Raw genomic sequence first — 27,391 nt, 5'->3', positions numbered from 1 at the left:
CTGCCAGCCTTTTCGTGGTAAACTGTATCACTCTTTTGTTCTGATCCCTTGCGACTGATCAAGTTGACCTCCTTGGCTGATCCTTAGAACTTCAAAATAAGCTTTTGAGATCATCTGCAGGACTGAGTGATGAAAACTTGCAATTGTGGCCAGTTGTGTATACATTCAGAATTTTCCAGAAACTCCACAAAAATATGGGGGTTTCAAACAAACAGACATCATGATAAAGTGAGAGAAACATGAATATCAAGACACACAGACAACAGTGAGAGCAGCAATGAGAATTAGTTAGCCTACAGAGTAAAATGTAGCTTGGCTCAGTTGAAATTTGACTCAGAGACAGCTAACTACAGCTTTGTACACATTACCTGTCAGACTGGTAGCCTGTCATGCTGGGATATACTCCAGCCCCCTATAACTGTGTTTTAGTGAATAGATCGAAATTGTCTTGCTATTTGTATGGGTTTGTTTTGAATTACCAGAAGATTAAATAAAATAATGACATCAATTTATGAGAATAACAACATAAGAGAATTACAAACTCACATCCTGTTTTAACTAGAACATATTTGAGCTGCATCATTCTGAACACTTCTTCCAGCACCATAAATCTGGCATAAATGTATATGTGCCAAAGATGAAACTGTTCTCTCTTGTAGGATAGTAAACCAAATTTAAGACAAAAGACACAGTCCTGCTGCCAGAAATACCCACTAGAGCACTAAATGAGGATTAATTCGTGACTGAGAATAGTCCCCAACAAATGCACTACCGTCTTACACAGAAGTACAGGCTCCAACAAAATCATAGTGAATGACACACTTTTACGAATGACCAAACAGACATGCAGTTGGATCCTTCTCTTATGTTTATTGAACTTTCATTACATTGTGTAAAAACACTGGAGTTGACAACTGCAGCTCTTCTCTTTCATAGCAGCAAGGTATGTAAATCAAATCAGGTTATTCTGCCAGACAATAAATAATCTGCCTCTTTGGATGATGTCAATGTTTAAAAACAAACAGATAAAAGCTGCAGCATTAATTTTTATTTTACACAACCTATAAACATATACACATATATTTACTTATATATGTTTATCTGAATTACTTATTAGGCCTTATGAGGCCTATATTTATAAAAATACAACAGTAGTTTGTAAAATAGATTTGAAGTAAAATATTGAGAATTAGAAATTAGTCCATCATTGTCACAGGATGGCATTGTTGAAATGCAACAAATAACAAAACCAACATTGCTGGAATGCAGTTTGTCTCTGAACTTCTTCAACTCATTTTGAATGGCATCCCATGGAGTCGGATTTCTCAGCATCAGCACCAATGTCTTCATCTCTGCTGAGTGACTTCACTCAGAGCAATCTCCCTCAATGACTCCAACAACACACAGGTGGGGAGGTGGGGTGGGGGCAGGGGGTATTACAGGCAAGTCTGTAAAAAGACTACAAAAGTCACAGTACAAGGAAAATATATGGAGCTATATAATACAACCAGGCACACACATGCCAACTGGATACTTTGTTTGTACAAACGATACATTTAAGAACTAGAAAAGAGGTCTGTAGCACCTTAAGGAGCTTTAAAAGTATGTTAGCAGCTTGATCCAATACCAAAATATATTGCAGTATTGCAGTGTTTCTTACATACACATTCAATAAAGTTCACTGGTACCACTGAAGCTTATAGAGTTTGTCATGAATTGCTAAAGGTCTGTGCCTCTCAGTGAAGAGTACCTCCTATCGCCTGGTCACTACAAGACTATGGGAGAGTCTGTTTTTCCTATATTTTGTTTTCGCGGTTTAGATTAGCTTTAGAATTATGAACATGATCTAATACCAATGTGTAGAGCTTTTTTTCATTCAACTTTGATCCACAGTCTGTTGCTTTTATTTTCCCCCACATCAGATCCCTGGATTCTGTCATACAGTCCATATTACTTATACATCAAGTTAAAACTGCAGTAAGCTGATTGTAAAATTTGTGTTCATGCAACAACTTTCAGACAGAAACCACTAAGAAATCAAGTAAAAAATTTTCCATAATGTCACACGGAGGTAAAAGAATGATAGAAGAGGACAAAATCATCTCAACATATATCTTGTTTGTCTTTTTAACAACTAATTAAACAACCCATGACAAGATGATATAATTAAGTGCTATATAACCATCCGTTTAAGCTTAATTATTGTCTGTGCTCTCACCTAAACCAGTGGTTGAATAGTCAAAAAAGACCTTCCGAAAAACTAGGCCTACAAAAATCTGTGTTTAAGGTACATTATTTGTTAAAAGACCCCTCAATGAGATACACAGAACACTTGTGCAAGTAAAGCAAAAATGACACTTTGATAGGAAAAACACTGTCAAAATTGTACCTGTAAAAATAAAACATTTTATATTGTATTTACATGTTATTGTTCTCTAAAAGAGCTAAATACATCATCTATACATTTGTAATAAAAGGTTTTAAACAAAAGGTATTGGAGGAAATAAAGGCATTCAATTTACAAAAAAGTGCTATGATTACCAAAAAAAAAAAAAGCGGCTTGCTAACATCTCTTGTAAAACCACAAACCTTCACAAGATACAAATAGCAAACTTCCATAAATGCTTTGAAACATTACACATTCTACTCTACATATCACACAACCCAGAAAAGTATTGTCTCTATTCATATCTCATCAAGTCCTGTCATTCAGGAAGGGAAAATGGGAACTTAACACTTCTAGTTCATCATCATTTTTGAATCTTGGAGCACAAAAACAAGATGAGTATGTGAGGTAAATGATAACACTATTGCGTTATATATGCATGAAACATTTCATGGAAGTAAGATGCACCATCTGTTAACTGCTGTGGTGGAAGGGAAAAAGTGAAGTTCAGCAAAATTTTTGCAAGCTATAAAGTTCACATTTTTGCAATATAGTGTGCAGTCCAATGTCTCTTGAAGGTATAAAAAGGACAAGTGTCCAAAATTATGTCTGTTCTACAGATGAAATATGTAATCTTTGTTTTTCTGAAATAATATACATCAGCTAACATTGCCTTTGTGGCTTTTCATCCTTCAGTTACGTTGTTGTAGGGCTGATAATTGATTGAAAATTTTCAATATGTGTCAATATGATACCAGAGTTTTTCTACTGATACCAAAACAGTTTTTCTACAAAACCTTTTTTTTCATTTTACAAAAAAAGCAACAGTACTCAAATGTTGAGCATGAAAGTTCATTCTTGACCATGAGAACAGTAGTTTGACAAAATAATCTTAACTAAAAGGTCCATTTAGTAGATTTTGTGCGGCCCTTTAAACAAAATTGAGCAAACTCAATTTTCATCAGCAAATTGAGTTTGCTCAGTTCTTATGGAGTTTGTTCACTTGTCATCATGTGAGCTAAGTATGGAACTTTGGTCACATGATGAATTTTAAATGTCAAATATTGTCCAAATATAAGCAGACAGACACAAAGTTTGCTTTCCCTTTTTTTATGTATGCCTGCAAGCCAGCACCTAAAATATGTGAAAATTTCTATTTTTATTTAAAGTTTGATTTAAATCCGGAACTACTGGGTCAAAGAATAAGTAACTGGAATAGCACTGACAACTAACCCAAACATAGCCCCATTTGTGACCTATGTATCCTGTATGTTACCGCTACACAAACCTTAGTGGGAAAATCTACATTTTATTTTCCAGGAGCAGGTTGCATCTTTAAATGCATTTTTGTGATCTCACAGATGTTTACGGTCAGGCAAGAAATTTTTGCCAGGTTGAAAAAAAGAAAGAAAAAAGTTTTGGCTTTTCCCCTAAGGTTTACATTGGGAATGCTATGCAACTGAATCATGGAGTGACATACAGGGTGCTAAGGTCACAAATGAGGCTAACCCAAACTAAGTATTCAATGCAACACTACCACATTTAGAAAATCTAAATGTACAACACAGTCCAGAGAGGTAATGGCAGTCGCTAATGACATGTCAAAGTGATGCATCAGTGCTAACTGTAGTTTTCTAGGATTTTGTTGTTAGCAAAATATCTCTTGAACCTCAGTTTTTCACTTTATAGGTCTACTTATTATCACAGATGTATTCTGTATCTGCTTGTTCCAACCCTTCTTTCAAGGTCTATAATTTTTACACAGTCCAATATTCAAACTCAAGACTCCATGTTTTTAAATGGACTTTCAAAAATTCTAGATGTCTTGTGCATCATTCCTGCATATATCTTTGGAATTTTTGGAATCATTAACAGAATTTAGAGGGTTATAAGTGAATGGTGATGTTAGTGGATGTTACTGTAATGGTTAACCTGTGAGAAACAATGTATAAAAATATATATGGGACATGCATCTGTTCCAACACAGCCGTTATTTGTGCCAATTTTCTTAAGAAAGGCCCTTTAGTATTTTCCACATTCATTTTTAATGACAGCAAACAGTTGATATGTTAAAGTATTCCATGAAAAAAGGCACAACTTCTGTTTACAATGTATGATTTGTATATGAAATATGATTGTGTCCACACTGATGACTGAACAGTGAAGCTACTGTGCATGACTTCATGTTGAAAGAAGACATGGTGGAAATGTGCATTTGTGTCTGTGTGGAGTGATTGAGGCACTGAGGTATCTGCACTGACTGTCCATCTGAGATGAAATGCATCTAGTGCTCATTGATTCTCTTCACTACTCATGACCAAACATCAACCACTGTTTCATTAGCAGTATATGCCATGCTGAGTGGAGCTTTACTACATACAGCTTCGACTTTACTCTAAATCTGTAAATTAACAAAAGTCTCAGACAATGCTGAGAAGCACCCCTCTTGATGGTTTGGTTAGAAGCCCTGGCTGACTGCAGAAAATAGCCCAAAAACATACCATCTCAAGAATTGAAAGTAGGCAATATTATTTCATTATAATTTTGACCATTGTATGTCACTAACAATATTTAATTGAAGGTTTTCCTTTAAAAAAATGTGTGTCTGTGGGCGCCTGTCCCTTTGCATTTTTAAAAACTGGGAGTGTAAGGGGCTGAAGAGCAATGGAGAGGTTGCCCTATTCCTTCTTGACAAGTGGTAACGGTAGCAGTACAACAAGTGCTATGTTGATATCTAACCAAGCCAACTAAATTAAGCTAACTTAGCAAAAATAAGATAACAAACGTTTCTGTGGCTATCCTGTTGTTAGCCTTGGCTCTCTATTTTTAATTTAGCGCTTTCTTTTTCTCTCTTCTCCTCCAAGGTCTTCCTTCTTTTAGCCTGTTTTGTCACCTACTATATGCTGTTGTAGGCAAAGGAGGTATTGGAAAATAATTCACTAAACCTAGCTGAGAGGAAGGGAGCAGAGCCATGTAGAGGGAAGGGCAAAGCTGGATGTGGTCAAAGCCCCACTGGACCACAAGCACCATAAGCACACAGTGCACAATAAAGATAAAATAACATAAGTTACGCCATGGCCCTCTCCTGCTCCAAGCCCTGTCTGAAAGCATTACACTCTGCTCATGTAACATACCTTTCTACATGCCTCTGGAAGGGAGGAACCAAGACACGTATTGTAGACTTGCTTGTACAGAGTTGCTATGATTGGCTAGTTACGTGCTAGCTAAGCCTGATTGGTTGTTTGATTCAGACTGGATCCAGTTCTTTAAAAAGCTAAATATAAAAAGGGGCGGGCGCCCACAGACACATTTTTAAAAAAGGAACCCTTCAAATAATTATTGTTAATGACACTATAGTCTTCTATTGCCATCTTTTGATTGATTTTAAAATTCATATGAACCTTAGAATTCCAAGCTCACGATATTCTGTATTACTGCAGTGTTGTTGAAATATGTAAATATAATTTTCCAGCAGCATAAGTAAGCACACTGTGAGAAGTTTTCATTGCTGTTATCATTAAAGAGCAATTACAATGAATCTCTATCCACATACCAACTATTTCCTTTTTATTTACAATCAGAATTTCAATTACTATTTCAATTATTGTGTAAGTGTAAACAGAGCCTTTATGTCTCCCAGCTCCATCATGTTTTAGTTTTCAGAGAGTTAATGTTCACATATTTAGGCAGAGCAGTCAAAACCTACAGGACTAACATGTGTTTTGTGTTTTAGGGGGCGACTTCCACTTAATCTAAACATAAAGTGGAGCCATGCCAGAGGAAGTCAGAACATGTGGCTGTGGACATTTATTTTCACCATCAAACTGCTGAGCTTATTCTAAACTATGAAGTATTTTGGAACTTAGTGGAGCTTACAGTATGTTTGCATTATTTATGAATGAGGTTCAGGAAACCTGCATGTTGAGTTTTAATGGAAGCACAACATAGTAAAGCATGTTTTCCATCCAAGTCACACCTCACAAGCCTCTGCACAAGTTCTGAGGAAAACATTTAAGTCAGGCTTTAAAAATCGAATGACTACCGATGTGTGGCATAGTCACTCAAAAGATTAAATTACCAAAATTGCAGCTAAATTTGGCAGTTTAACATAATGTTAAAATTACTTTATATACCATTGAGGAGTTCTACATTGTATGCATATTTTATATTTCTATTCTATATCTAGCTCTTGGTTCAAAGATAGCAAGAGTGGCTGGAATATTTGGTAAACTGACCATACCTTTTGTCATATTTGCGATTAATCTGGTAATTGCTCATTTCACTGTTAATGCGCGTATTGGTGGTGCACATTGTAAAAATTTGTTTTCTTGAAAAATTATTTTTCTAGTCCCCAATATGCATTTTTATGGTTCACTTTTGCATAGCACCCTTGCAATGACGTTTTATGATACATAAAATTGAATGGTACTAGGTGAAAAAAGACCTTTCTGTATCTTTCACATCCAATCCACTCCAAAAAGTTTAGTTTCAGTCCAAAAGTCACAAACAAGGTAATTTTCATAGAAATCTAAGTCCTATTAAAGGCACAGGTGCTTGACTACAGACAGGAAAGAAATGAAATGAGATACTTTGTGTGGGATTTGCATTTTTGCAGTGATACCTTCCTTCATCCTTGACGGAGTGCTTTCTTTGTGGTCTTTGATAAAATAGTTTTTTATAATCTTTGAAAAATAAGGCACAATGAACATGGGGAGAGTGGAACATCTCGGTAGCTATGTTCAAAACTATCAGTAATGACACATTGGGCCTGTAGTACTCACTCCTACTAAAATATAGCTCTACTAGGGTGGTTAACGTGGATCCTTTTAGCTAGCTGACTGGGTAAGGATCTGAAGCAGTGAATGGTTGTGTGTGTTTTTGTGTCATGTATTAGAGCGTAATTTGTCAGTTTTCTGTGACGAAACTGGTGCCTGTTAATCCAGATACATGGCTGATCTTAACTCTCCAAGTGGGGATACTGTGTGTGTGGTGGAAAGGGTGTTTAGGGGGGAAAATTGGAGGACGACAGCCCTTGGTGTCAATTCATTCTCTGCTGTATGCTGAAATACCCTGATGAGATTTTTCAGTTCTGTTCTACCTGTACAGTCTACAGTAATGTTTCAGCAGGTAGAAGCCAGCTGTGTTTGGTTGACTTTGGTTTGGGGTTGGGGATAACTAAGAAACTCCGTAAAAGACACATTTCAGCTTTTATGAAAATGTCCCCACTGTTGGTAGATTTTCTGGTCAAGTTTTAACTTAATTCTCCAGCTACGAAAATTAAATATAAAACTGTAATACTGTTGCTCAGTAGTTCCTACTCCGTTCCTTGTCTATATCAACATAAATAAACTTCTGCTTTATGGATTGGTCAAAAGAACCAGACCGATGTTTTTGCATGTTTTAGCCTATTTACTACTAATCACATATACGTTAACTTTATGCTAAAAATCCTTTATCGCATATTTGCCACCTTCCAGGAATCCGTTGGTTTCCTATAATTTCACTACGTATTGGAAATAAACTTGCAGAGACTTGAAACCGGGTTATCTAATCCAGCACAGTGAACATTAGGTCTGCTTTTACTGCTGACAATGTGACACCATTGTACTGCATGGCAATGCAGTTGTAAGGGAATATATTACAGTGATGTTATTGACAAAAATACAAGCAGACATGGTCACCTGACTCAAGTAAATTGATTTCCATACAGATTAGAAATTAATGAAACGCAATAGCTGCCTGGAACTTTGCAAAAAAAATGTATCCAAAATCTGGTACGCTTCAGCCGTCACTTATAGCAGATGATGGGTGAAATGGGTGAAAACATCCCAAAACTACAGATTGGTCCCTACCACAAATAAGAAAGACATAAAACAACGGTCAACTGTGATGACAGATGACATCACAAAGTTCAAAGTGCTGCACAAAAACAATACACAATGCAAAATCTGCATACTAAGGTCAATCTATTCTAAAGCATGTGGGGTTAGGGAAAGAAAAGAAAATCAATCTGCAATCAAATTACTATTATCATTAATCTATGTGACAATTCTCCAACTCCCAAAAGGCTAATTCATGTTTAAACTGACACAGCTCACTGTTACAGTTAAGCTGTGTCCACATTATTGCGGAAAAAACATTTTTGCTCTGTTAATGTGTATGTGGCGTGTTTTTGCACTTACGTTAGTAGTGCAGTGCACAGAGCAGTGCTGCACCGAAACTTTATGCCCAAGGTTGAATTATATTGCTTGTGCTGCGATTAAAGATGTATATGTATATTGTAGCTTGCAGGTCTTTGAAAAGTAGTTTCTCCTGGTAATCAGAACAGATCATGATAGGTTATAAAACTTGCAAATAGCAAGAAACTGAGCATTTGGAAATTGTATTTGCATTAACAGCCAGCACAAGAGGATCATTCTTCTGCTATTATGTGAGCACATCACTAGGAATACTGGTGGTGAAGATTTGCCTTGTCAATAAAAAGCTTGATAGGTGAAAAGAAGACATCCCTACAACAGTAGAAATTAGAAAGCTGATTAAGCCAAACCTTGGTTTGTGTGTGTGTTGTATGTGTGTGTGCTGCTGTCAGTGTTGCTCATCATGTGTCTGTTGCGTGTGTTAGAGTCTGCTCATGTTGTCATATTAAATGGACAGAAGTGCTAATATCTTCAAACGTGTTACTGGCATCTTGTTTCTGTGTCTGTCGGTGTGGTTGTGTACTGTAGCTCATCATGTGTGTCAGTATGTGAGTGTTAGAGTGCTTGTGTGCCATGCGCAGTACATACTGGATCATTGAAAAGCTTGGTGGAAACGGGGCAGTGTGGTGGGAGCGCTCAGGTTGGATATGAAGGAGGAGGCTGCAGAGAGCCCTTGAAGCGGATTCTCTGCAGCCTCTGGGCCTTCTGGTGGCTGGGGGGGCAGTTGGACGAGAGGTGTGGGCTCTTCGTTGGGTGGATAGACAACTCCCTGCCCCCCGCTTCCCCCTGCCTGGTTGTATGGAGGCCCGTTGAGCGGCAGGAAGTTGAAAAGTTGTGAGAAGTCCATCAGAGAAGAGGATGAGGCCAGAGAGTCACCTGCGGTGGTTTCTGCCATCGGTGTAGACATTTTGGACAGGGACATCTCCTGGCTTGCTTCCTCCTGCATGCCAACTTGAGTCTCCAACACAAGTTTGGAGGAGGAGAGTTGGGGTTCTTGGGCTGCAGAGGATGAGGAGGGCATGCTGCTCTGCAGCTCCATCAGGTATGTCTCCAGTTCTCCCTTTAGATTCTGCTCCCGCTCCTGGGAGGAGACAGTGTATGAGGTAAAGTTGGAGCCCAGTGGGTACTTTAAAGAAAAGGGGGTGGGGAAGGGCTCTGTGTCCAGGACGGGGCCTGTGTACATGTTGGACTGGTGCGGCCTCTGCACCAGCATTCCTGGGAGCTCGCCTTTGATGCCCCCAGACACCAAGTCGTAGACAACGGGCTCCAGCGAATCTGCTGGCTCAGTTTTTACCCTCAGCAGCTCCCGGGCGTGGCTCTTTTTCACATGACGTGTCAGGTGGTCCTTCCTACCAAAGCGCTGGGCACAGTACTGACAAAGGAAGTCCTTGCGTCCAGTGTGCACCACCATGTGGCGTCGCACGTCTTTACGGGTGTAAAATCGCCGCTCACAATGCTCGCAGTGATGCTTTTTCTCTTTGGTTCCACCAGAGGACTTGCCAGCGTGTGTTTTGAGGTGTTCCAGAAGAACCCCAGTGCTGGGGAATGGCTGCAGGCACACTTGGCAAGTGAGGTCTCCACTGTTGGCGGCATGGAGGGCAAGGTGGCGTTTGAAGCCCAGCTTGGTGTTGTAGCTCTTGCCACACTCCTGACAGGTGAACGCCTCCTTGTAAGGGTCATGAGTGTGTAGGTGATTCTTTAAGTGATCCTTGCGGTGGAACATTTTCTCACAGTATGAACACTTGTGGTTTTTTTCTGGTGAGTGAGTTGCCATATGCCTTGAAACACAGACACATTCTATGAGCACTCAGAATTGTTGCAATCATGTTTTATATAGGCATGCTTTACTTTACACATAAACACAAGACCTGAAAACTAGTATTCATCAACACATCATTCTGACTACTACTGAGCACTATGTTACCAAAGGTGTAAAGAGAAAAGCAACATGCTGCAGCCTTCTATGTACTGTTGCTTGTCTGTACCGTAGCAACTTGTATTTGGAGACGAAAGCCTTGGTGCAGTCGGGGTGGGAACAGCGGTAGGGTCTTTCTCCTGTGTGCGAGTACGAGTGCACCTTTAACTTCTCCAGACTATTGAAAGCTTTCTGACACTCTTGGCAGGGAAAATTCTTCTTCAGCTTCCCCTCTGCCTTCCTGCGCCTCCCCGCTGGCGGCGCAAGCTTGGCTTTCTCCAGGACGTGGTCACTGTGGTCCTGGGTTCCTGTGGCCATGGCACTCTAAGGCAGACCAGCTACACAGGGGCGCAGTGCCCAACTAGTACTGATGCAATTATTCTATCCAGTTTTATGTGCTCAACACCGCCCGGACTCAGGGGCCTGAGAGAGAGAGAGAGAGAGAGAGAGAGAGAGAGAGAGAGAGAGAGAGAGAGAGAGAGAGAGAGAGAGAGAGTCATCTCAGTGGTTCAGTTTCAGTTTAGTGACTGTGTTGTTGGCAGTACAAAGACACTAAAACCTATATCATAATAAATCAACAGAAAAACTGATCTGAGGCCTGTATCACAAAGCAAGTTCAACTTAACCTGGCTCTCTTTGGGGTAACCTGTCTTCACTGAGCCTAACACTGGTGATCCTGGATAATTGGTAACATGAAGCTGGTTATCAACTGGCAGTTAACTCTGGGTTTTACAAGATAACTCTGAGTATGTTCATGTGACAGAGGAGGAGTTTTTAATTACAAGCAAAATAATCAGAACCATGAGTGGAGGTCTTAGTATGACATGAGCTCAAATTATGATACCTGTGGGGAAATTCGATTAATGCAGCACCAAAAGGTGATATTACAGAAGGTAAAATACATGCAACATAAGCACACAACTAGAATTGAATAAAAAGCTGTAAAACACTAGAAATAATATCCAAATATTACTAGTAGTATTTTTCCTTATTTTATATCTCATGATAAACAATTATGAATATATGACACACACAAACACTTCAAGGTAATGTAAGACAGTTTCTGCTTCCAAAGCAGAGGGGAGAGAAGAGAGCAGCAGAAAAGTAGTTCATGCCTGATGAGGTTTATCTGACCGAAATTATGCATTTTTTTACTGGGAGATAATTAATAGTGCGCGTTTATTTATTTTTTCAAATTAAAGACAACAGTGGGTATACTTTTTATTTTAAATTATTATCAAAAAGTCACCTCTTGTTATTCTGAGTTGTAGTGATGAAATAAGAGCGTTAAAGCATCTACGCTGTCAGGAATCCTGTCAGAAATAAAAGAATAATTGTCATTCATTACAGTGGTAAACTATCTGACCATTTGCCAGAAGCTGTTTTAAACCCAGTTTTTTTCTCGCCACTGTTGCCAAGTGCTTGCTCATGGTGGGATTTGTTGGGTCTCTGAAAATAATATTATAATGAATACGGTCTAGACCTGCTCTTTAGGAAAAGTGCAATGAGATAACTTATGTTATGAATTGGTGCTATATAAATAAAATTGAATTGAATTGATTGGAAAGTCTGGAACAACAAAGTGATTCTTCTGACCAATAATAGAGTATAATAATAAATAATAATCTTTATAACTTGTCACTTTATTGTAAACTCAGTACTTTTGTACCTGTCAGGATCCTCCAGGAATGAGGACTCCATGTTTACAGTGATCGGATTCAGGCTGTTGACAGTTGATCCTCTGAAGTTAATCTGGTTAGCCATGTAGCATAGCCATTACCATGGTGATCTACCACGGTTAAAAGAGAGCCATCTTTGTGATATCAGAAAACCCCAGTTAAATTCTAAGATAGCGGGCTAACTAACTAATCTGGCTTCACAAAGCAGGCCCCTGTAGTTTTTTTTAAACCTGTCTGAAAGTTGATCAAGTCTGATTGAACCTGACTCTTTTGAGTGCCCAAAACAAAACAAGGCATGCTAGACTTCATGTCCTTACTACCTCAAATCCCTCTAATTCCAACTGGATTACAGACTCAAGCCTTTATTTCACAGCAGTGAACTGGCGAAAACGACAATGATACCGATAACACCATAATAGTATGTGTTCTTTTGTGCTGGTCCAAGCTGGTGTGGTGATCATGATGTGGGTGTGTTATGAATATTCTACTTTCCACTGTTACCTGGTAAGACTCTAGATAGGATGCACAGATTGAAAGTCCCTGTAATATTATACCGATGGCCGATGTAAAAGAAAAATATCATAAGCAACAGACCTTCCAGGAATCCTGGTGAAGAAGAGGAAATTAAAAAAAATCAGAAATGTAAAACAGAACCAAACCACAGACGGCTTTTAAACAAGTGCTTCTAAAAATTTTTGTGTTTCAGTACTTTTTTATAGCATTTCCCACCTCGCACACAGCTTCAATTTTTCATGCAGTCCTGTTGAAAAATAAAACATCTCCAGCTGCCTTCAATTAGGCAATATCAACCACAAATGCCATGTTTAGGCTTGTTATTTTTATGCATAGAATTGGTTGAATAAGCCACCCAATGAAATGAGATACTACGACAGTGTAGAGGACACATTTCTTTATTCTCAGGGGATGGAGAGAGTGTTTGTCCAGATTTCTGTCTAAACTAGAAGAGTGCAGATCTCCGCCAGGCCTGGTATCACCAAATGGCGTATGGATTAGACGCCAATGTCTTAAGTCATTTTGCGTGTTATTACAATGCGTGTTTTGCTTTTCGCGTGTCATTTCATGCCATTTAGTCTCTACTGAATTATATTGTGCATAGACAATATCAATTTCAAAGTGAAAATGCCAACAAAAGAATCCACCAACACTAAGATGATCACGTAGACTATGTTGTCCCTAGCGTAGAGATGGGTGGCTATACCGACAATGACACTCGGACTAACCTAGACTAAAAAGGTGCATTAATGTTTCGTGTCAGCAAATATTTTATATCTAGGATTTTTGGACAATGCATAATTATTTTACTGTAACATATTGCACAATACCATCTATATATAATGCAGCACTTCTGAACAAAAGTATACAGATTTAATAATACAGCACAGGATCGACTAGGCGAGGCAAAACGTGACACTGACACGGTATCCTCTAGTGGACTGGTGTGTCTATTACACGCTTTGGCGTGATACCGGCTTCTTGGACTTGTATTGCACACACAAGACTAAAAGCGTTAATATCAGCGAGGTGTGGTGGTGCTTCAACCCCAGTCTTCTAGGGCTGCTATAAGTTTTCCAAGCCACCAGATATCACTATGTTTGCTGAGTTTAAAGCCCCGAAGCTTCAAATCTTTTTAGGTACAAATAGAAAGAAAGCCCCAAAGGTTCATCAGGTTTCATCTGTCCATCACTAACCTAGCGGAAACAAGATTCTAAACTGGCCGTATAAACAGAGCAGTCAAGAAAATTTTCAAAAATTGTGAATCAGCGCAACTACGAGAGGTCCTTGAGCATACAATTATATATGCGCAAAAAAAATATTAGGCTGATGGGTCCAGTAGTATGTGAGATTAGCTGCGGACAAATACACACACGCACACACAATCCCCTCCAGTCTTACACCTAGCGGAGATAATAAATTGTGGCACCGTTTTCTGTCTCTTTTTGAACTACTGTTGTTTCTATGTAGCTGATTCAACTCATTATTGTTATTGATATTATTTTATATATTTTATATTGCAAATATTATATTGCAAATATTACGTTTTTGGTTAGTCATTTATATGTTTGTGTGGTGTCTAAGCTCTGTGTGTGTGTGTGTGTGTGTATTTGTGTGTGTGACAGCCTGCTGCCTTAGTGTTGGGTTAACCAGAAAAAATTATTCCTCCAAATGTTCTTTTGGTTCTTTCTCCTTTGATATTTATTCAAAACCTTTAGGAAAATACTGTTATGTGGGTATGCTATTTACATGCCTATGTCACAATTATACTCTCATTTCTTAAACAGTCTAAAATATTTGCCATGATTGACCAGTGTTTTTGCATGTTTGCATTTACTAAAAATCACAGGAGGTTTCAATGTATGGGGAGAAGGAACAACTGCTGAAGTAGTGCATGTCCCAACAGAAACAAAACGTCAAGTTTAGACTCTACTGACAAAAAGAATGAAAAAAGTATGGAGGTAGACTTTTTCATCAAACCAGGAGTTAGCACTCACTCGCAAAACTCAGTGTTGGGACCATTGGAACTCCACAGATGAATTTGTTCATTTGTGACTTTGACTGGTAACGTAACCACTGAGCATATAACTGGGCATAACATAGAATAGCAGAGTACATGGCTAAGCACAGGGCTGTGTTACTTTTGTGAATGTATAAGTATTAATTTGGTTCATTGAGTTGTATTGTTGTGTGCTTCCCCCCTGTTAAGATTTGGTAGACACATGCTAAGTTGATGTTATTTAACGTTTTGCTTCAAACAAACAAGTGTCTTTGCATGCTAGCTAACTCTCTTTTAACTAGGCACTATTATACTACACCGATCACACACATAACTCCAATTTGACCTTTAACAGAGCCACACTCTTTTTCAAACATGGTTGCCATTTTGAATTAACTTTCTTTGTCTAATGCCATGTGGCATATCTGGCTTAGCCGCCATTTTGAATTAGTTTCCTTTGTTTAACGTCATGTGGCCTCACCGCCATTTTGAATTAACTTTCTCTGTCTGACGACATGTAGTATTGGCCTAAGGCACCATTCTGAACACTGATCACACACATAAATTCCAAATTGACCTTTAACAGAGCCACACTCTTTTTCAAACATCGCCTAAGCCACCATTTTGAATCCAAGCAGCCATTTTGGATAATCCACACACACATACCCTTTGTTCTTTAGCGTAGTGCATTTTGAATTAGGTTTTATATTGTGTTTTTTGTTTTTATTTATCTTTTAATAAATGCTTGTGTATATGCTGTTTTTTTAATGTTGCACAAAAGTGAATAATTTGCCAACCTCTTCTAGAACTCCAAATCCTTCAACCTAATTTTTGTTATAGTTATTAATTTAATTATTAATCAGTTCCAAATTGATAGTTTAGTATATTATATGAGACTCAATTGATTGGCTATCATTTCTCTTCTTTAAGAGGAGTGGTTCCCCAAGGAACTTTGTTTATTAAAGTTATCCCTTTAACCACTGTAAATCCCAACATCAGTGACTAAGGCTGCATTTCCAGTAGCTGCTTCACAAAAATAAAATAAAACAAGCCTTCCAGTGGATAATTAGTTCTTATGTGAAAAAGCAGCAGGAAGGTGTTTGGTATGCAACAGTAGCTCAATAGAGATGCATCACTGGGGATCGAACCGCCAACTCTGATCAGTGGAAGCTCTACTTCAGGCTGCCGGCCACATCCAGCCCAGAGACAACCTCTGAGTGGCCCAGCATATATACATCTGATATATGACAAAATAAGTGAACTACATATATAGTGTATGGAAGGAGCTAACAAGTGAGCCATCTCACTTCCTTCTCATCTCTTTTGAGAGTTCCACATGCGCAGTACCGATCAGGCAGGATGTTTACGGATGTAGCGAGACCGGCAATCATATCTTTCACAAATCAACATTTTATCATTTGAGTAATGACCACGCTCAGTAGCTTTTCAAAATATCTGGCTATTGACAGTCACAAGTACGGAAGTGCTCTACTGAAAATATGTCTATGTCAACCCTGAAACGTAAATTTGACAATGAAAACCCTGGACTGGCAAGTATTTGTTTATTTTACTGCCATCTCTAAATGCCTGCTATGTTTTTATTACATTCATTTGCATTTATTTAAAAATTGTCATTACCAAAAACTAATAAAAAAGGTTTTAAAAATAGGCTGCTGAAAAATGTCTGGCCCATCTACATTTCCTTGTTTTAAAATCTGGTCCAATTGAATTTGTAGTTGAATAGCCCCGCTTTACTATAATTCTTGCCATGCTCACAATAAACCTGGTTGGAGAGTGTAGAGTTAAAAGACTTGATTTATGTTTTTCAGCACTATTCTGTAGTTGCTGCACATTTCTGTAAAAAAATAAATAAAAAATGAATGGTGCTGTGCTAAAGACACACCAGATCTGCAGTGGTTTATTAACAAGGCAATGTCAAAGAGCCAATTTTCATTAAATTGCGTATAAATAGCACGCCGGACATACACTGTCATGTCTATGCATTTTAAGATTTAATGCCGTTAGAGATGGCGCATTTCATGAACTTTGGACGTGCAGGAAAAGATGAACTTCATTGTTATGGTAACAATAATATACACGTGGTTAACGTTGTGAAACGTCGCTGCACAATATAAGTCAGTACAGACTAAAGGGCGTGAAATGACACGCGAAAAGAAAAAAATGCGTTGTGATAACACGCGAAATGACTAAAGCAACAAGTCATCCAACCCATACGACCATATAGGTCGTTTGTTCTTACCCTCTAATACGACCCACAGGAGAGTTTCCTAAATTAGCGCCCCTACCGGTGGCAGTTGAGGACTGGCTGCAAGCATACGTTACGTAAACCACGTGACGCGTGGTTAACGTTGTGAAACGGTCGCAGGTTGGTTGGCTTAGGAAAAGATCATGGTTTGGGTGAAAATAAGTACGTTACGTAAGTCACGTATGTAACTTAAAACTTTAATTAAGTTTACGTTTGGTTTCACATGGAACACGAACCCCGTGATCCTGAGTGTAAGTCCTTTGTTGGTGCTATCCATCCACCCCACCACATCCTTCAGCGGATTTTCTAGCTGTTTATATATCACCTGACTTCCTGATTTGCTCCCGTCATAATTACCACGACCACTAGAGGTCGCATCCTACAATAAATATAAACATGGGTTGTAATAAGCTGCTTGCAAATACGACCTATACGGACGTTTTACTGGTGAGGACAGTCTGGACTAAAGACATTGCCATGTTATTCATACGCCATTTGGTGATACCCGGCTGTAAAATACCATCACCTCCCTTTGTGCTGCTGTATTTTGCATGAAACTTCCATCTAATTGCATCTCTTCTCCCACCTAAGGTTGATGCACTGGGACAGACAATACGCATTTCAGTAAAGTCAGGAAAACACCAGCATGTCATTGCACTGCTTGCAATAGTCTGTGCTGCTGTGAGCCATGATACCCACTGTGATGGATTCATTTACTTCAAGCAATGTCTTGGCAAGCTCAGCAACAGACAGATGAGAAAAGGATGCTCAAGGTGGTTGATAAACAAAACACAGTAAAACCCTATATCTGTAACTAAAATCTGTGACTACAAACTGAACTAAAACCATACTAAATATATGCAAATATATACTGTGTAATGATAATACCCAGTAATACCCAATACTGTATTGGTAGTTCAAGTTGTACATCCTGTATGCTGATGTTATGTACTGGTATGGAAAGGTGTTGCATTGTAATGAATATAGAAATTAACATTTAATATACATACCAGGTACATGGAGGTATATGTAATAATTATACAGGGATATTAAGTATGGTAATACTACAGATACTACTAATACCACAGATGTAAAGTATTCATAATTATTATTAGTACTCATAAAAGTAAATAAAACATAAAAACACATGTATGGTCTGTGTAGTATAGTTACAGCAACATAATCTGACATTATGGCACAGCTGGTTTGTATTTTTAATTCTGATACACTTGAACTGATCATCATGAAGGAATTCTCTTATATCCCTGTGCTGTCACCCAGCTAAACCCTCCAGCAGGTAGGTCAGACATGCCTTTTCAAACAGGAGATAATCACATGGAGGCCTCCATGACAGACCGATGTGAGTGATCACATCACTGTACCATGCCAAACCACTGACCACTCAATCCTACTGTTGCTACAAGGTGACTATTTTCCACACACCTCCCTCATATATAATGCTTTTTCCAAAAAAACTCATCTACAGTTAAACAGCTTCCACTATACACTGAAGAATCTTTCCCAGTCAGGTTTGTTTTAGTATTAGTCTAGAAACCCCTATCTGGGATGCCATATAAAGACAAAGGAATACAAAATAAGTTAGCTTGAATTATTTAATCATGTATTTCAAACAAAGTCTATAGAATTGTAGCTCGTGCCTTAACCCAAAAAAATACATTTAATTTAATAAAACACAAATAGATGAAACAGTGAAACACAGGATATATCCAGCAGAGATACATAAAAACAGATAAATAGATCACATCTGCCATCACACATTCTTATTATATATTATTATTGAAAATTCACACAAGACTAAAAATTCACACATGGAGAATTATCAGTCAGCAGAGTATACATGATCTGCATTCACTCTGGGATATCCATCAAATTTGAAAAATACTCATCCATCTATACTGGCACAAAGTTTTAAGAAGTACATTTATCCATGCAGCGCACTGCAAAAGCATCACAATGACCGGTGATAGAAGGAAAGATATCGCATACAATAATCTGTAACTTTAAAGTATGAGAGTTGCTAGAGGAATCAATCTTTGAGCCTTTTGCTATTGAAATGAAGGGTTATTACAAGCACTTGTGTCTGCAGTGATTCATACATTTCTAACAGAAATGACCTAAATTACTACAAACTGCATTGATAACAGCAAACTATTTTGCAATAATTAAGACTTATTAGTGCTTGAAATTTTAAAGAACTTTTCTAACTTTTTCACATTAGCAAAAGTCATGTATTCTTTAGAAAAAAAGCTAAATGATTTCATTCTCATTACTGACCCTTAATTTAAAAGCAACATTTTATGATAACACATGAATATGCAATTTTTTTGTTATCATTTTGAATAACATTAATGATGATAATAATAATAATAATAATAATACACTGGATGTATTCTGTATCTTTATTCACTTCCATTAGCTGCTTTTCTTAACTGTATGCACTAAATATACTAATCTATCAATAGAGATAGAAACAAATCTTAAATATTTTCCAAATTCGAAATTATTTTGTTGAAATTTCTTCAAAGTAAAAGTGTAGTAGAACTGAAAGTTACAACACTACAGTTAATATTAATTTCAAGACAAAAATGCCTAGTAATTGATATTTTATAAAACCAAGGTTTGGGTAGTTGTTATTTAGCTAAAACACATGTTTACAAAGCTCACAAGTACACAACAGCAGGATTATATTGCACATTTTAAAAAATTCTGCCTACTCATGGCTGCAATCACTGATCTCAGGACAAGAAATAAAACTGCTCAAACTAGGTGCATTTATATAAACATACCTCAGGCAGAAGGAGGAGTAGTGCAGGCTTTTAAAAAGAAATAAATTAATTATATTGCTTTCAAACAACAGTAGCAACTGATTTTAATGTCTCTATAAAAACATTTAAATTCTTAAAACATTTATGAATATAAAAAGAAACAAGCTAATTTCCCATACAAATTACTTGTTAAGAATGTTCACATTTTAAGAAACATAAATCCAGACTAATAAGGATCAATGTTTCATTTCTGAGACGTGATGAGCAGCAAGTTAGAACCATGCATGCAGGACTTCCAAATTGACAACATCCTCCCCAGCTGTACATGTCAACATTATTCCCTCCTATCTTTTCAAACAAGATGAAACATATATAAAATGTCCTCAACAGCATTTAAAGTCTCATGTGAATCAAACAGCAAACATCTGAATCAAAGAAAGAACAATCTTCTCTCATGCAGCTCTCTCTGCCTTTTTATTTACATTAGCATTATACACCAGGAATATATTGTATTGATGAAAACAAATACATGCAATCAGCAGCCAGACTGATGTAACCATTCAGTATGCAAAAGACCAGAGTCAAAATCATGCCATGGCATGTATAGAACATTTGAATACTAATTCCTTATCAGATGTTGGAGTTTAGTTTAAAGGTAGGCTATAGGACAGGTGTAAACAGAGACTTGAGCCAAAACTGTCAAAACACTTCCTCTCAGGAACTGTTTCAATGTCAGCTTTCTAACCACCGACTCCAATGCACTTCAGCTCAACAACAAATCTGCAATGGAATAAGATTTTCTGATCTCTAAACTGTTAAAGCCTTCAGAACCACTAGCTTGTGTTTAACGCTCAATACATTGACATGACAGGTTCCTGCCCGCTGTAATATCAGCAGCAGCTATAGGACCAGATCTTGTAAACACGAATTACTAATGTGCACACTGCAACCTGTCACACCAATCAAACTCACGACAAGTTGACTTTTGGTCTTAAAAGAAGCTGTCTGCCACAAGTCTGGACGCAGGCTGCACGATGAAATCTTAAGGATTGCCTAATTAGTTTGCCTTAAGTTCTCCCTCCATTTTGCTACTTTATTGAAAAGCAATGTCTTGCCGTTTCTTGTTTATTAGCCTTACAACGGGTCATAGCCGAACTGTTGCCCGCACGACAACGTGATCGATACCTGCAGTGGGTGAAAATGCGATATGGCATATCGCCTAAATGAGAAATAGCAAGACAAAATGTCACTGTAGCCGCTACAGGGTTGCATTTGACGTTATAGTTTTGGAAAGGAGATGCTTGAATCGATAAGGATATGTTGACACTGCTTATGATGAAGTGTGTAGGCTATATCAGGCAAAAATAAATGTGAATGCAGATAGCAGGAAGACATTATTGCTGGATCCAAGTGCGCCTTTTCCTGTCGGTGCTCATCGCACTGCCCTTATTATATAAAAAAAAATAAACTAAGAGAGGAGGCTATGTTCAACTTTACTCAACTTTCCCTCATTTTACCGATCCCTGTGGTCTTTAATGTTCGTGGACACGCACCGTGACACTAATATCAGCAGTGACATAATTTATTAAAATTGTTTTCAATACTTGTGCCTTCCCTTGGTTTTCTCTGTGGTCCCAAACTGGGTACTGATTAACACAAACTTTTTCCCCAGCTCACCCCTCTCTCATAATTTAAATAACCCCGATATTTTAATTCAAGAACTGAGTAACCGTTTACTTAATTTACATGAAACTTACCCCGGACGGTTTAACATCCTTTCTGTTGAGTTTTTCTTGACTTTCAACTATTTTCCGAATTTTTAATAATTTTTTTCTCATATTTTTTGCTAGACGCGGCGGGCCTTAAAATTGTTTGCTTTCCCCACTTTCGAGCAGCCATTGTGTATGCGCTGCGATGCAACCGCACTAGGATTTAACCACGCCCATTTAAAGTTCCGCCCACTTGCGCTTTTTGATTTGTGTAAGGTGCTGCCACTTTCACTTCAACGTCAGTTACAGTCCCTTTCAATAAAACTCAATTTTTGGACTTGCTAGATATACTGTCAATCGTTTAAACATGGTTTAGTCCAATTTACAACGATAGGAAGACCAACATGTCAGCTCAGAAATCCTATTGGCTCACTGGATTGTCAGTCTACGTCGTTAGTTTTCAGGGGTTCTTATTGGCTGATGTTGCCGTCAGTTGTCGATGACGTGTCCGTGATTTTCCTGGTGCGCTGTTGCAGCAACGAGAGTCGAGTTGTTTTGAGCATGACGGAGAGGTTATAGCCAATGGCTTGTGTAGCTTTATCAGTTAGCTACATGTAATGTATAGCTCTTCACTCGCTTGTTGAAGGAAGAGTCTTACTAGCATTCCAAGGGGATATAAATGACAACAACATTTTTGAATAGCTACAGGAAGCATGAACAGGCTTGCCAGTTAATGTTGGTCTTTTAAAAAAACTGGATAACCTTCACTGGTGTGGATATTAGGTGCATCCACAAGTCGTTAGCCTACCTCTGGATAAAAGTTGGTATTTGTAAAAGGTAGGTATTAATGTTGTGTAGATATATCTCCATTCACCCCTAACATAAGTCATTACACCTAAATGAAAAGTCGAGTTTTCCCGTTAGCCGTTTGGTAACATAAATGAAGGTCAAATCCAGACGTGCCAAACTCCGTTCATAAATCTGGCAGTCAACTAAGTAAGACGTGTTACACCACTGGTTGATACGAATAAAGATATTTTCTGCAAAAGGAAGAACCGCTTTCAATTCGGCATACATTTTACACATTAAGCTGAAGTAGTAAAAAAACAGTTCCAGTTTCATTTTAACTTCACTTCTAGTCCACCAAAACACAATGTAGTTAGTGAATGATAGCAAAAAGTGTAAACCTAAGCTGAAAGTTAAACTGTAGTTCAAATTGACCCTGGCTTTGTGGAGTATAACTTATGACATCTTCCAGTAGGCACTATGAATATGATGTGGTATAGAAACTATTTTTTCTGACAGGTTGAGAGAGATGTGTGTGTGTATGTCTCCATACAGGAGCAGCAAAATCTTGTATTGGGGCCTGTCAGAAATTGTTCGGAAAACCACAGAACAGAGAATTTGTATTGGTGTGATATAATGTATGAAGGTAACTACAGTATAATAAATAAAGTTTTTCTGCATGGAAATGCAGTTGAAAATGAAGAAAAGTCTGGTGGATTGGTATATTTTAAAAGACTGGAAAAATGACTTCCCTAGTCCAAAGCGCGACCAATATAGCAGCTGGGTAGAAATTATCGACCGATATTAGCGTATCAAAGATGCATCAGTATCACCATATATGTTGGCTGACAAGTAACAAGAAATTGCAGTACAGAAAAGCCAAAAATATGTTTGATGTAACAAAAATAGTACTGTTAAATGAAAGATACATGAATACATAAAGATGAATTTATCAGTTCAGTATCAAATTATAATAGTTCTGAAGTTTTTGTTTTTTCTTCTGAATTTGTTGTTTACTTCATGTGTTAATGTTAAATGAACACTGGCTGACATATTGTGATCAGACTCTCAGAAACACTCTCAAATATCAAGATTGGCATTGTCCTCAAAAATCCAGCATCAGTCAGGCTCTGGTCAGAATTTACTTCTTGCAGCTGGCTCTAAAGTGAACAAGTGCTGAAACAATTAGTTAATTAGTCCATAGAAAAAAGTCATTAGTGACTATTTGAATCAAAGAGGTCTATCAACATCTTCAGTTCTGCCAGACCCAGTGGTGGTTCCATTATTACCAAAGTTGCGTGGACAAATGGAGATCTGAGTGGAGAAAGTTTACAAAAGATAACAAACATGTCAGGCTAAAGTTTGGGGAAATGTGTATAAGATGATTCACAAAATATCTAGAATATGTCCATTTAATGAAATGGTGCCTTGGGTTTGAATAATTTCACTCAGTGATTCACATATGTAATCATTATTCATGCACATTATCATACAGCTTCGGTAGTGTGCAAGTGAACAAGCAGAAACAATGTTTTGTTGTCATACAATGTGGATTTTTTTTAGTTTTTCCTGATTTTAAGAAAATTTAAGAACACTAGCCATTGTTGTTTACAGCTTCAGAAATATGGTAGTTTGTTGCTTTTCTTTTGTTCATATGATTATAATTTAAACACTTTACCCAAATACTTTGGGATTTGGACTGTTATTCAGAAACAGTTGGCAGTTTGAAGATATCAGTTTTGGGCTCTGAGAACTTGAGATAGGGATTTGTCATATTTGTTATTTTACAGAATAAATGAATCAATAAAAAAGTATATTTGATTGATATTGATAAAATATCAATAAATTAGCTGATAATAAATCAGCCACTGTGATGCTTTAAATCAGTTTTCTCATTTCCATCAGAAAATGGTAAAATAGAAAACTTTTTTTAAATTTGAAAGTATCTTTGGGCATTTTATGACATTATTAAGCAACTGCAGTAGAGAGATGACAGGAAATTGGAGAAAAGAGGGGGAATTACATGCAACAGCGGTTCCCAGCATGGTTCGAACTGGGGGTGTTGCTGTTCTTGGTCAGCAACTTAAACCCAAGGCCACTAGGGTGTCCCTCAGTTTTTTATTTTTACTGCTAAGCAAAATGTGTTGCATCGAACAATCTATGTTTAATCATTAAGAGGTTAGCTGCACTTTTCACTCTCACAAATATCTATTTTTGATACTCAATATACTTTTAACACAAATAAAAATGTCCATCCCAGTTCCCTAGTGTCCAAGGTGATAGCTTTAAATGTCTTGTTTTGTTCAAAGCTCGAAGATTTTCAGTTTACTGATATATAACAAAAGCAGAAAATCATCACCTTTGAGAAACTGACACTAGCAAATATTTGGATTTTTTCCTTTATAAATGACTTAAATAATGACTTGATGAACATTAATTGATTAATCGATTAATTGTTTGCGCACTCAAATGAATGTCTTATTGTTGAATTAGTTTCAGTTTGTCTGATGATCAGTAATGCTTTCTCTAGCCTATAAAATACATCAAGGACACATTTAGAATGTAAAATTACAATATTACAGTTGGTTCATAACAACATTTGCTGATAGAGACTGACTTTTAGAAATATTAAAATTAATTGAGTTTTAGAAATCAGAGTATAATTCCACTGTATGTCCTTTAACCTAAGTTAACCATGTGATGAATGACTTATACACACACACACACACACACACACACACACACAGAGAAGAGGTAAACCATGACCCTATTTCTGAGAAAAATCTGAACCTGTTTATATTGTCCATCTGTACACAGATTCAAATGGATAAAATTGCACGAAAACTTCGGAATCAGGACATTAACCCATGCATTGAGGTAAGCTTACCGATCCTTTACATCCTGCATTGTGCAAACATTTGCCTGCTGCTGGGACGTGACAGTGTCTCTAAGTTTCTAATCCTGTTCTGCTGTTGGAACTTCTCTTTTTCAGGAAAGTGATGCCTCCCAGAAGTGTTTGGATGCCTACAACTATGATAAGAGCATGTGTTCAGCCTATTTCCAGAGATATAAGAACTGTAGGAAATACTGGGTGAGTGTATGTTTCCAGCATCAAAGACATCAAACGAAGGAAACTGGTAGGAAAAAAAATTCAGCAAAGTGTCTAAGACATTATGCATGTGAGAGATCATAAACAGATGAGTTGGATGCAGGGAAGGCATGCTCATCATCACAAAGATCCAGGCTTTGATTCCCTGTAGCCATACTGGGCTACAAGCATGGCTTGCCCATTCTTAGCTGTTCATGGGTGGGAGGACAGCAACGATTCTCGTCCCTGACGCTGCAGTAGCAACACCCACTGGTTGGTCAGGGTGTCTGTATGTGAGAGGTAGAGGTGGGTGAAAAGAAGCAGCTAGTGACACCATGAGTCATGGAGGTGTCACATGTTTGCCAGCAGTTGGGCCATTCCTAGTATGGGTCCAGAAACTCTGTTTTAACTTCTGTCAGTTAAACACCCATGTCTTTCAAACTCCACACCTCCAGTTTGCAACACAGGCTTTCTGTTCTAAATGCATAGTCTCCAAGCCCCAGCTGAGATAACCCTAATGATGTCATAGTGATGTCGTTATTTTCTTAAACTTAATAAAGCTCTTCTAGAGCCGCAGAAGACATTAGACAACTATTTTAACATGCTGAAGAGAACTAACCATGAGTTGAAAATTGACCTTGATATGGTAAATTGGTAGAGTGCCCTTATTAATACAAACAAGCACAGCTGCTTCTAGTGTTAGTAGAATTGTATCTTTTGAAAGGGTTTCTACTAATAGTGGAAACCAATGGTAGCAGCAAGTCATATGTAACATTTTTAAATGAGGGACAACTAAGCCTTTTGTGTTTGTTTCCATGTAGCACAACATAATGCTGCAGAGAAGAAGAGACGGCGTGATACCAGACATGCCCACTGCTGCAGAGAGGCAGGAGATACTCGCTGCTATCGGGGGCAAACCATACTGAGAGTCAGCAGGATCACACAGAGACACTGTGCTGACCAACGGACCCAGGAAATTTACTACAGGCCAACATTTTCTGATGATGCTACTACACTGCATTGGCTGCATGTGATCCAAGGCCTGACCTGTCCTCAAGCTCAGGTTGTGTGGAAGTGACCATCTGTAGAAGGTCTATTCTAAAATAATATGAAAAGAAAGGTTAGTCACAGAAAGAAAAGATATAAGAATGATTATTTATTGAGGTTTATTAACAATGTGACATGAACTGACACAATATGAAAGGAATTAACGATCTTTTGAAGCATTTTGTGTTATTGTTTGAAGGAAAAAGTCCTGTACATGTTTTGAATTGTTATTGCATTACACAACTGATTTATAACTGCTGAGATCCCGTTGTGTAGATTTCATAAATGAATATTCAAGGTCATTAAAAAGTAGACACATGCTTGAACCCATGATTTTAACTGTATTATTCACAAAGTTAAACAGTCTGTGCCGAGGACTACTTCAACTAAGAAATCTAAAGCAAGGTCGGTACTAACTCAACAGCAATAACTCAAAACATTTTTTAAGATGTACATTTTAGACTGTGAAAGTTGAAACTCTTCTAAATCTATAACAAAAGACATCAGTTATTTTCTTTTTTTTTTCAAAATGATAAACACAAATGGAGGGGAACATGTCAATACATGTTAAAATAATTGCAAAGGCAACATAGGTCACCATGTTTTGGTTGCTATTGCTTTTTGGTATGAAATTCCCTCCTTTTGTTTCCTTGCGAGCTGCAATGGAGGGACTGAATTTCTGTGCTGTGCCTGACTGACAGGCTAACCCCTGGACTGTGGACCACAGCACCACCAAGCCTGAATTTAAGGAAAATGGTACTCCATTACAAGTAAAAGACCTGCATTCAAAATCAAGTAAAAGTAGTTAAGTATTATCAGCAAACTGTATTCTTGTATACCAGAGTGGACCTCGTCAGTTATATATTATTACAAGATACAAGATAGTTTTATTGATCATTTTACAACACAGGGTTGTATAATGAGAATGTTATAGTTCCGTTTATGCTACTCAAATATATATATACACACATACACACACAGTAGATCAATAAATAAGTCATAGAAATAAAAACTATTTCA

At 37.7% G+C, this 27,391-nt stretch overlaps 2 protein-coding genes across 3 annotated transcripts; one reads left to right on the top strand and one right to left on the bottom strand.

The window, feature by feature from the left end:
- Positions 1–850: 850 nt before the first annotated feature.
- On the bottom strand, positions 851–21,781 carry plag1 (pleiomorphic adenoma gene 1). Of its 2 annotated transcripts, XM_044177380.1 has the most exons (4): positions 21,499–21,781; positions 10,569–10,921; positions 9,172–10,361; positions 851–8,698 (listed from the first exon to the last, which is right to left on the bottom strand). In XM_044177380.1, exons 2-3 carry the CDS (start codon positions 10,814–10,816, stop codon positions 9,176–9,178), a joined length of 1,434 nt encoding a protein of 477 aa, XP_044033315.1. In that variant the 5' UTR covers positions 10,817–10,921; positions 21,499–21,781; the 3' UTR covers positions 851–8,698; positions 9,172–9,175. The 2 variants fall into 2 exon arrangements, with proteins under 2 accessions (XP_044033315.1, XP_044033316.1); XM_044177381.1 differs by lacking the exon at positions 21,499–21,781 and adding an exon at positions 11,748–15,457 and having other exon boundaries at positions 851–10,361.
- Positions 21,782–21,968: 187 nt separating this feature from the next.
- On the top strand, positions 21,969–26,697 carry chchd7 (coiled-coil-helix-coiled-coil-helix domain containing 7). The gene is made up of 4 exons (XM_044177384.1): positions 21,969–22,287; positions 25,054–25,113; positions 25,229–25,327; positions 26,146–26,697. Exons 2-4 carry the CDS (start codon positions 25,060–25,062, stop codon positions 26,248–26,250), a joined length of 258 nt encoding a protein of 85 aa, XP_044033319.1. The 5' UTR covers positions 21,969–22,287; positions 25,054–25,059; the 3' UTR covers positions 26,251–26,697.
- The last annotated feature ends 694 nt before the right edge of the window (positions 26,698–27,391 follow it).

The sequence above is a fragment of the Siniperca chuatsi genome, linkage group LG19, assembly GCF_020085105.1.
Source record: "Siniperca chuatsi isolate FFG_IHB_CAS linkage group LG19, ASM2008510v1, whole genome shotgun sequence".
Classification (NCBI taxonomy): Eukaryota; Metazoa; Chordata; class Actinopteri; order Centrarchiformes; family Sinipercidae; genus Siniperca; species Siniperca chuatsi.
The sequence above is the reverse complement of the archived record's forward strand: the minus strand, read 5'-3'. Positions and strand labels throughout refer to the sequence as shown.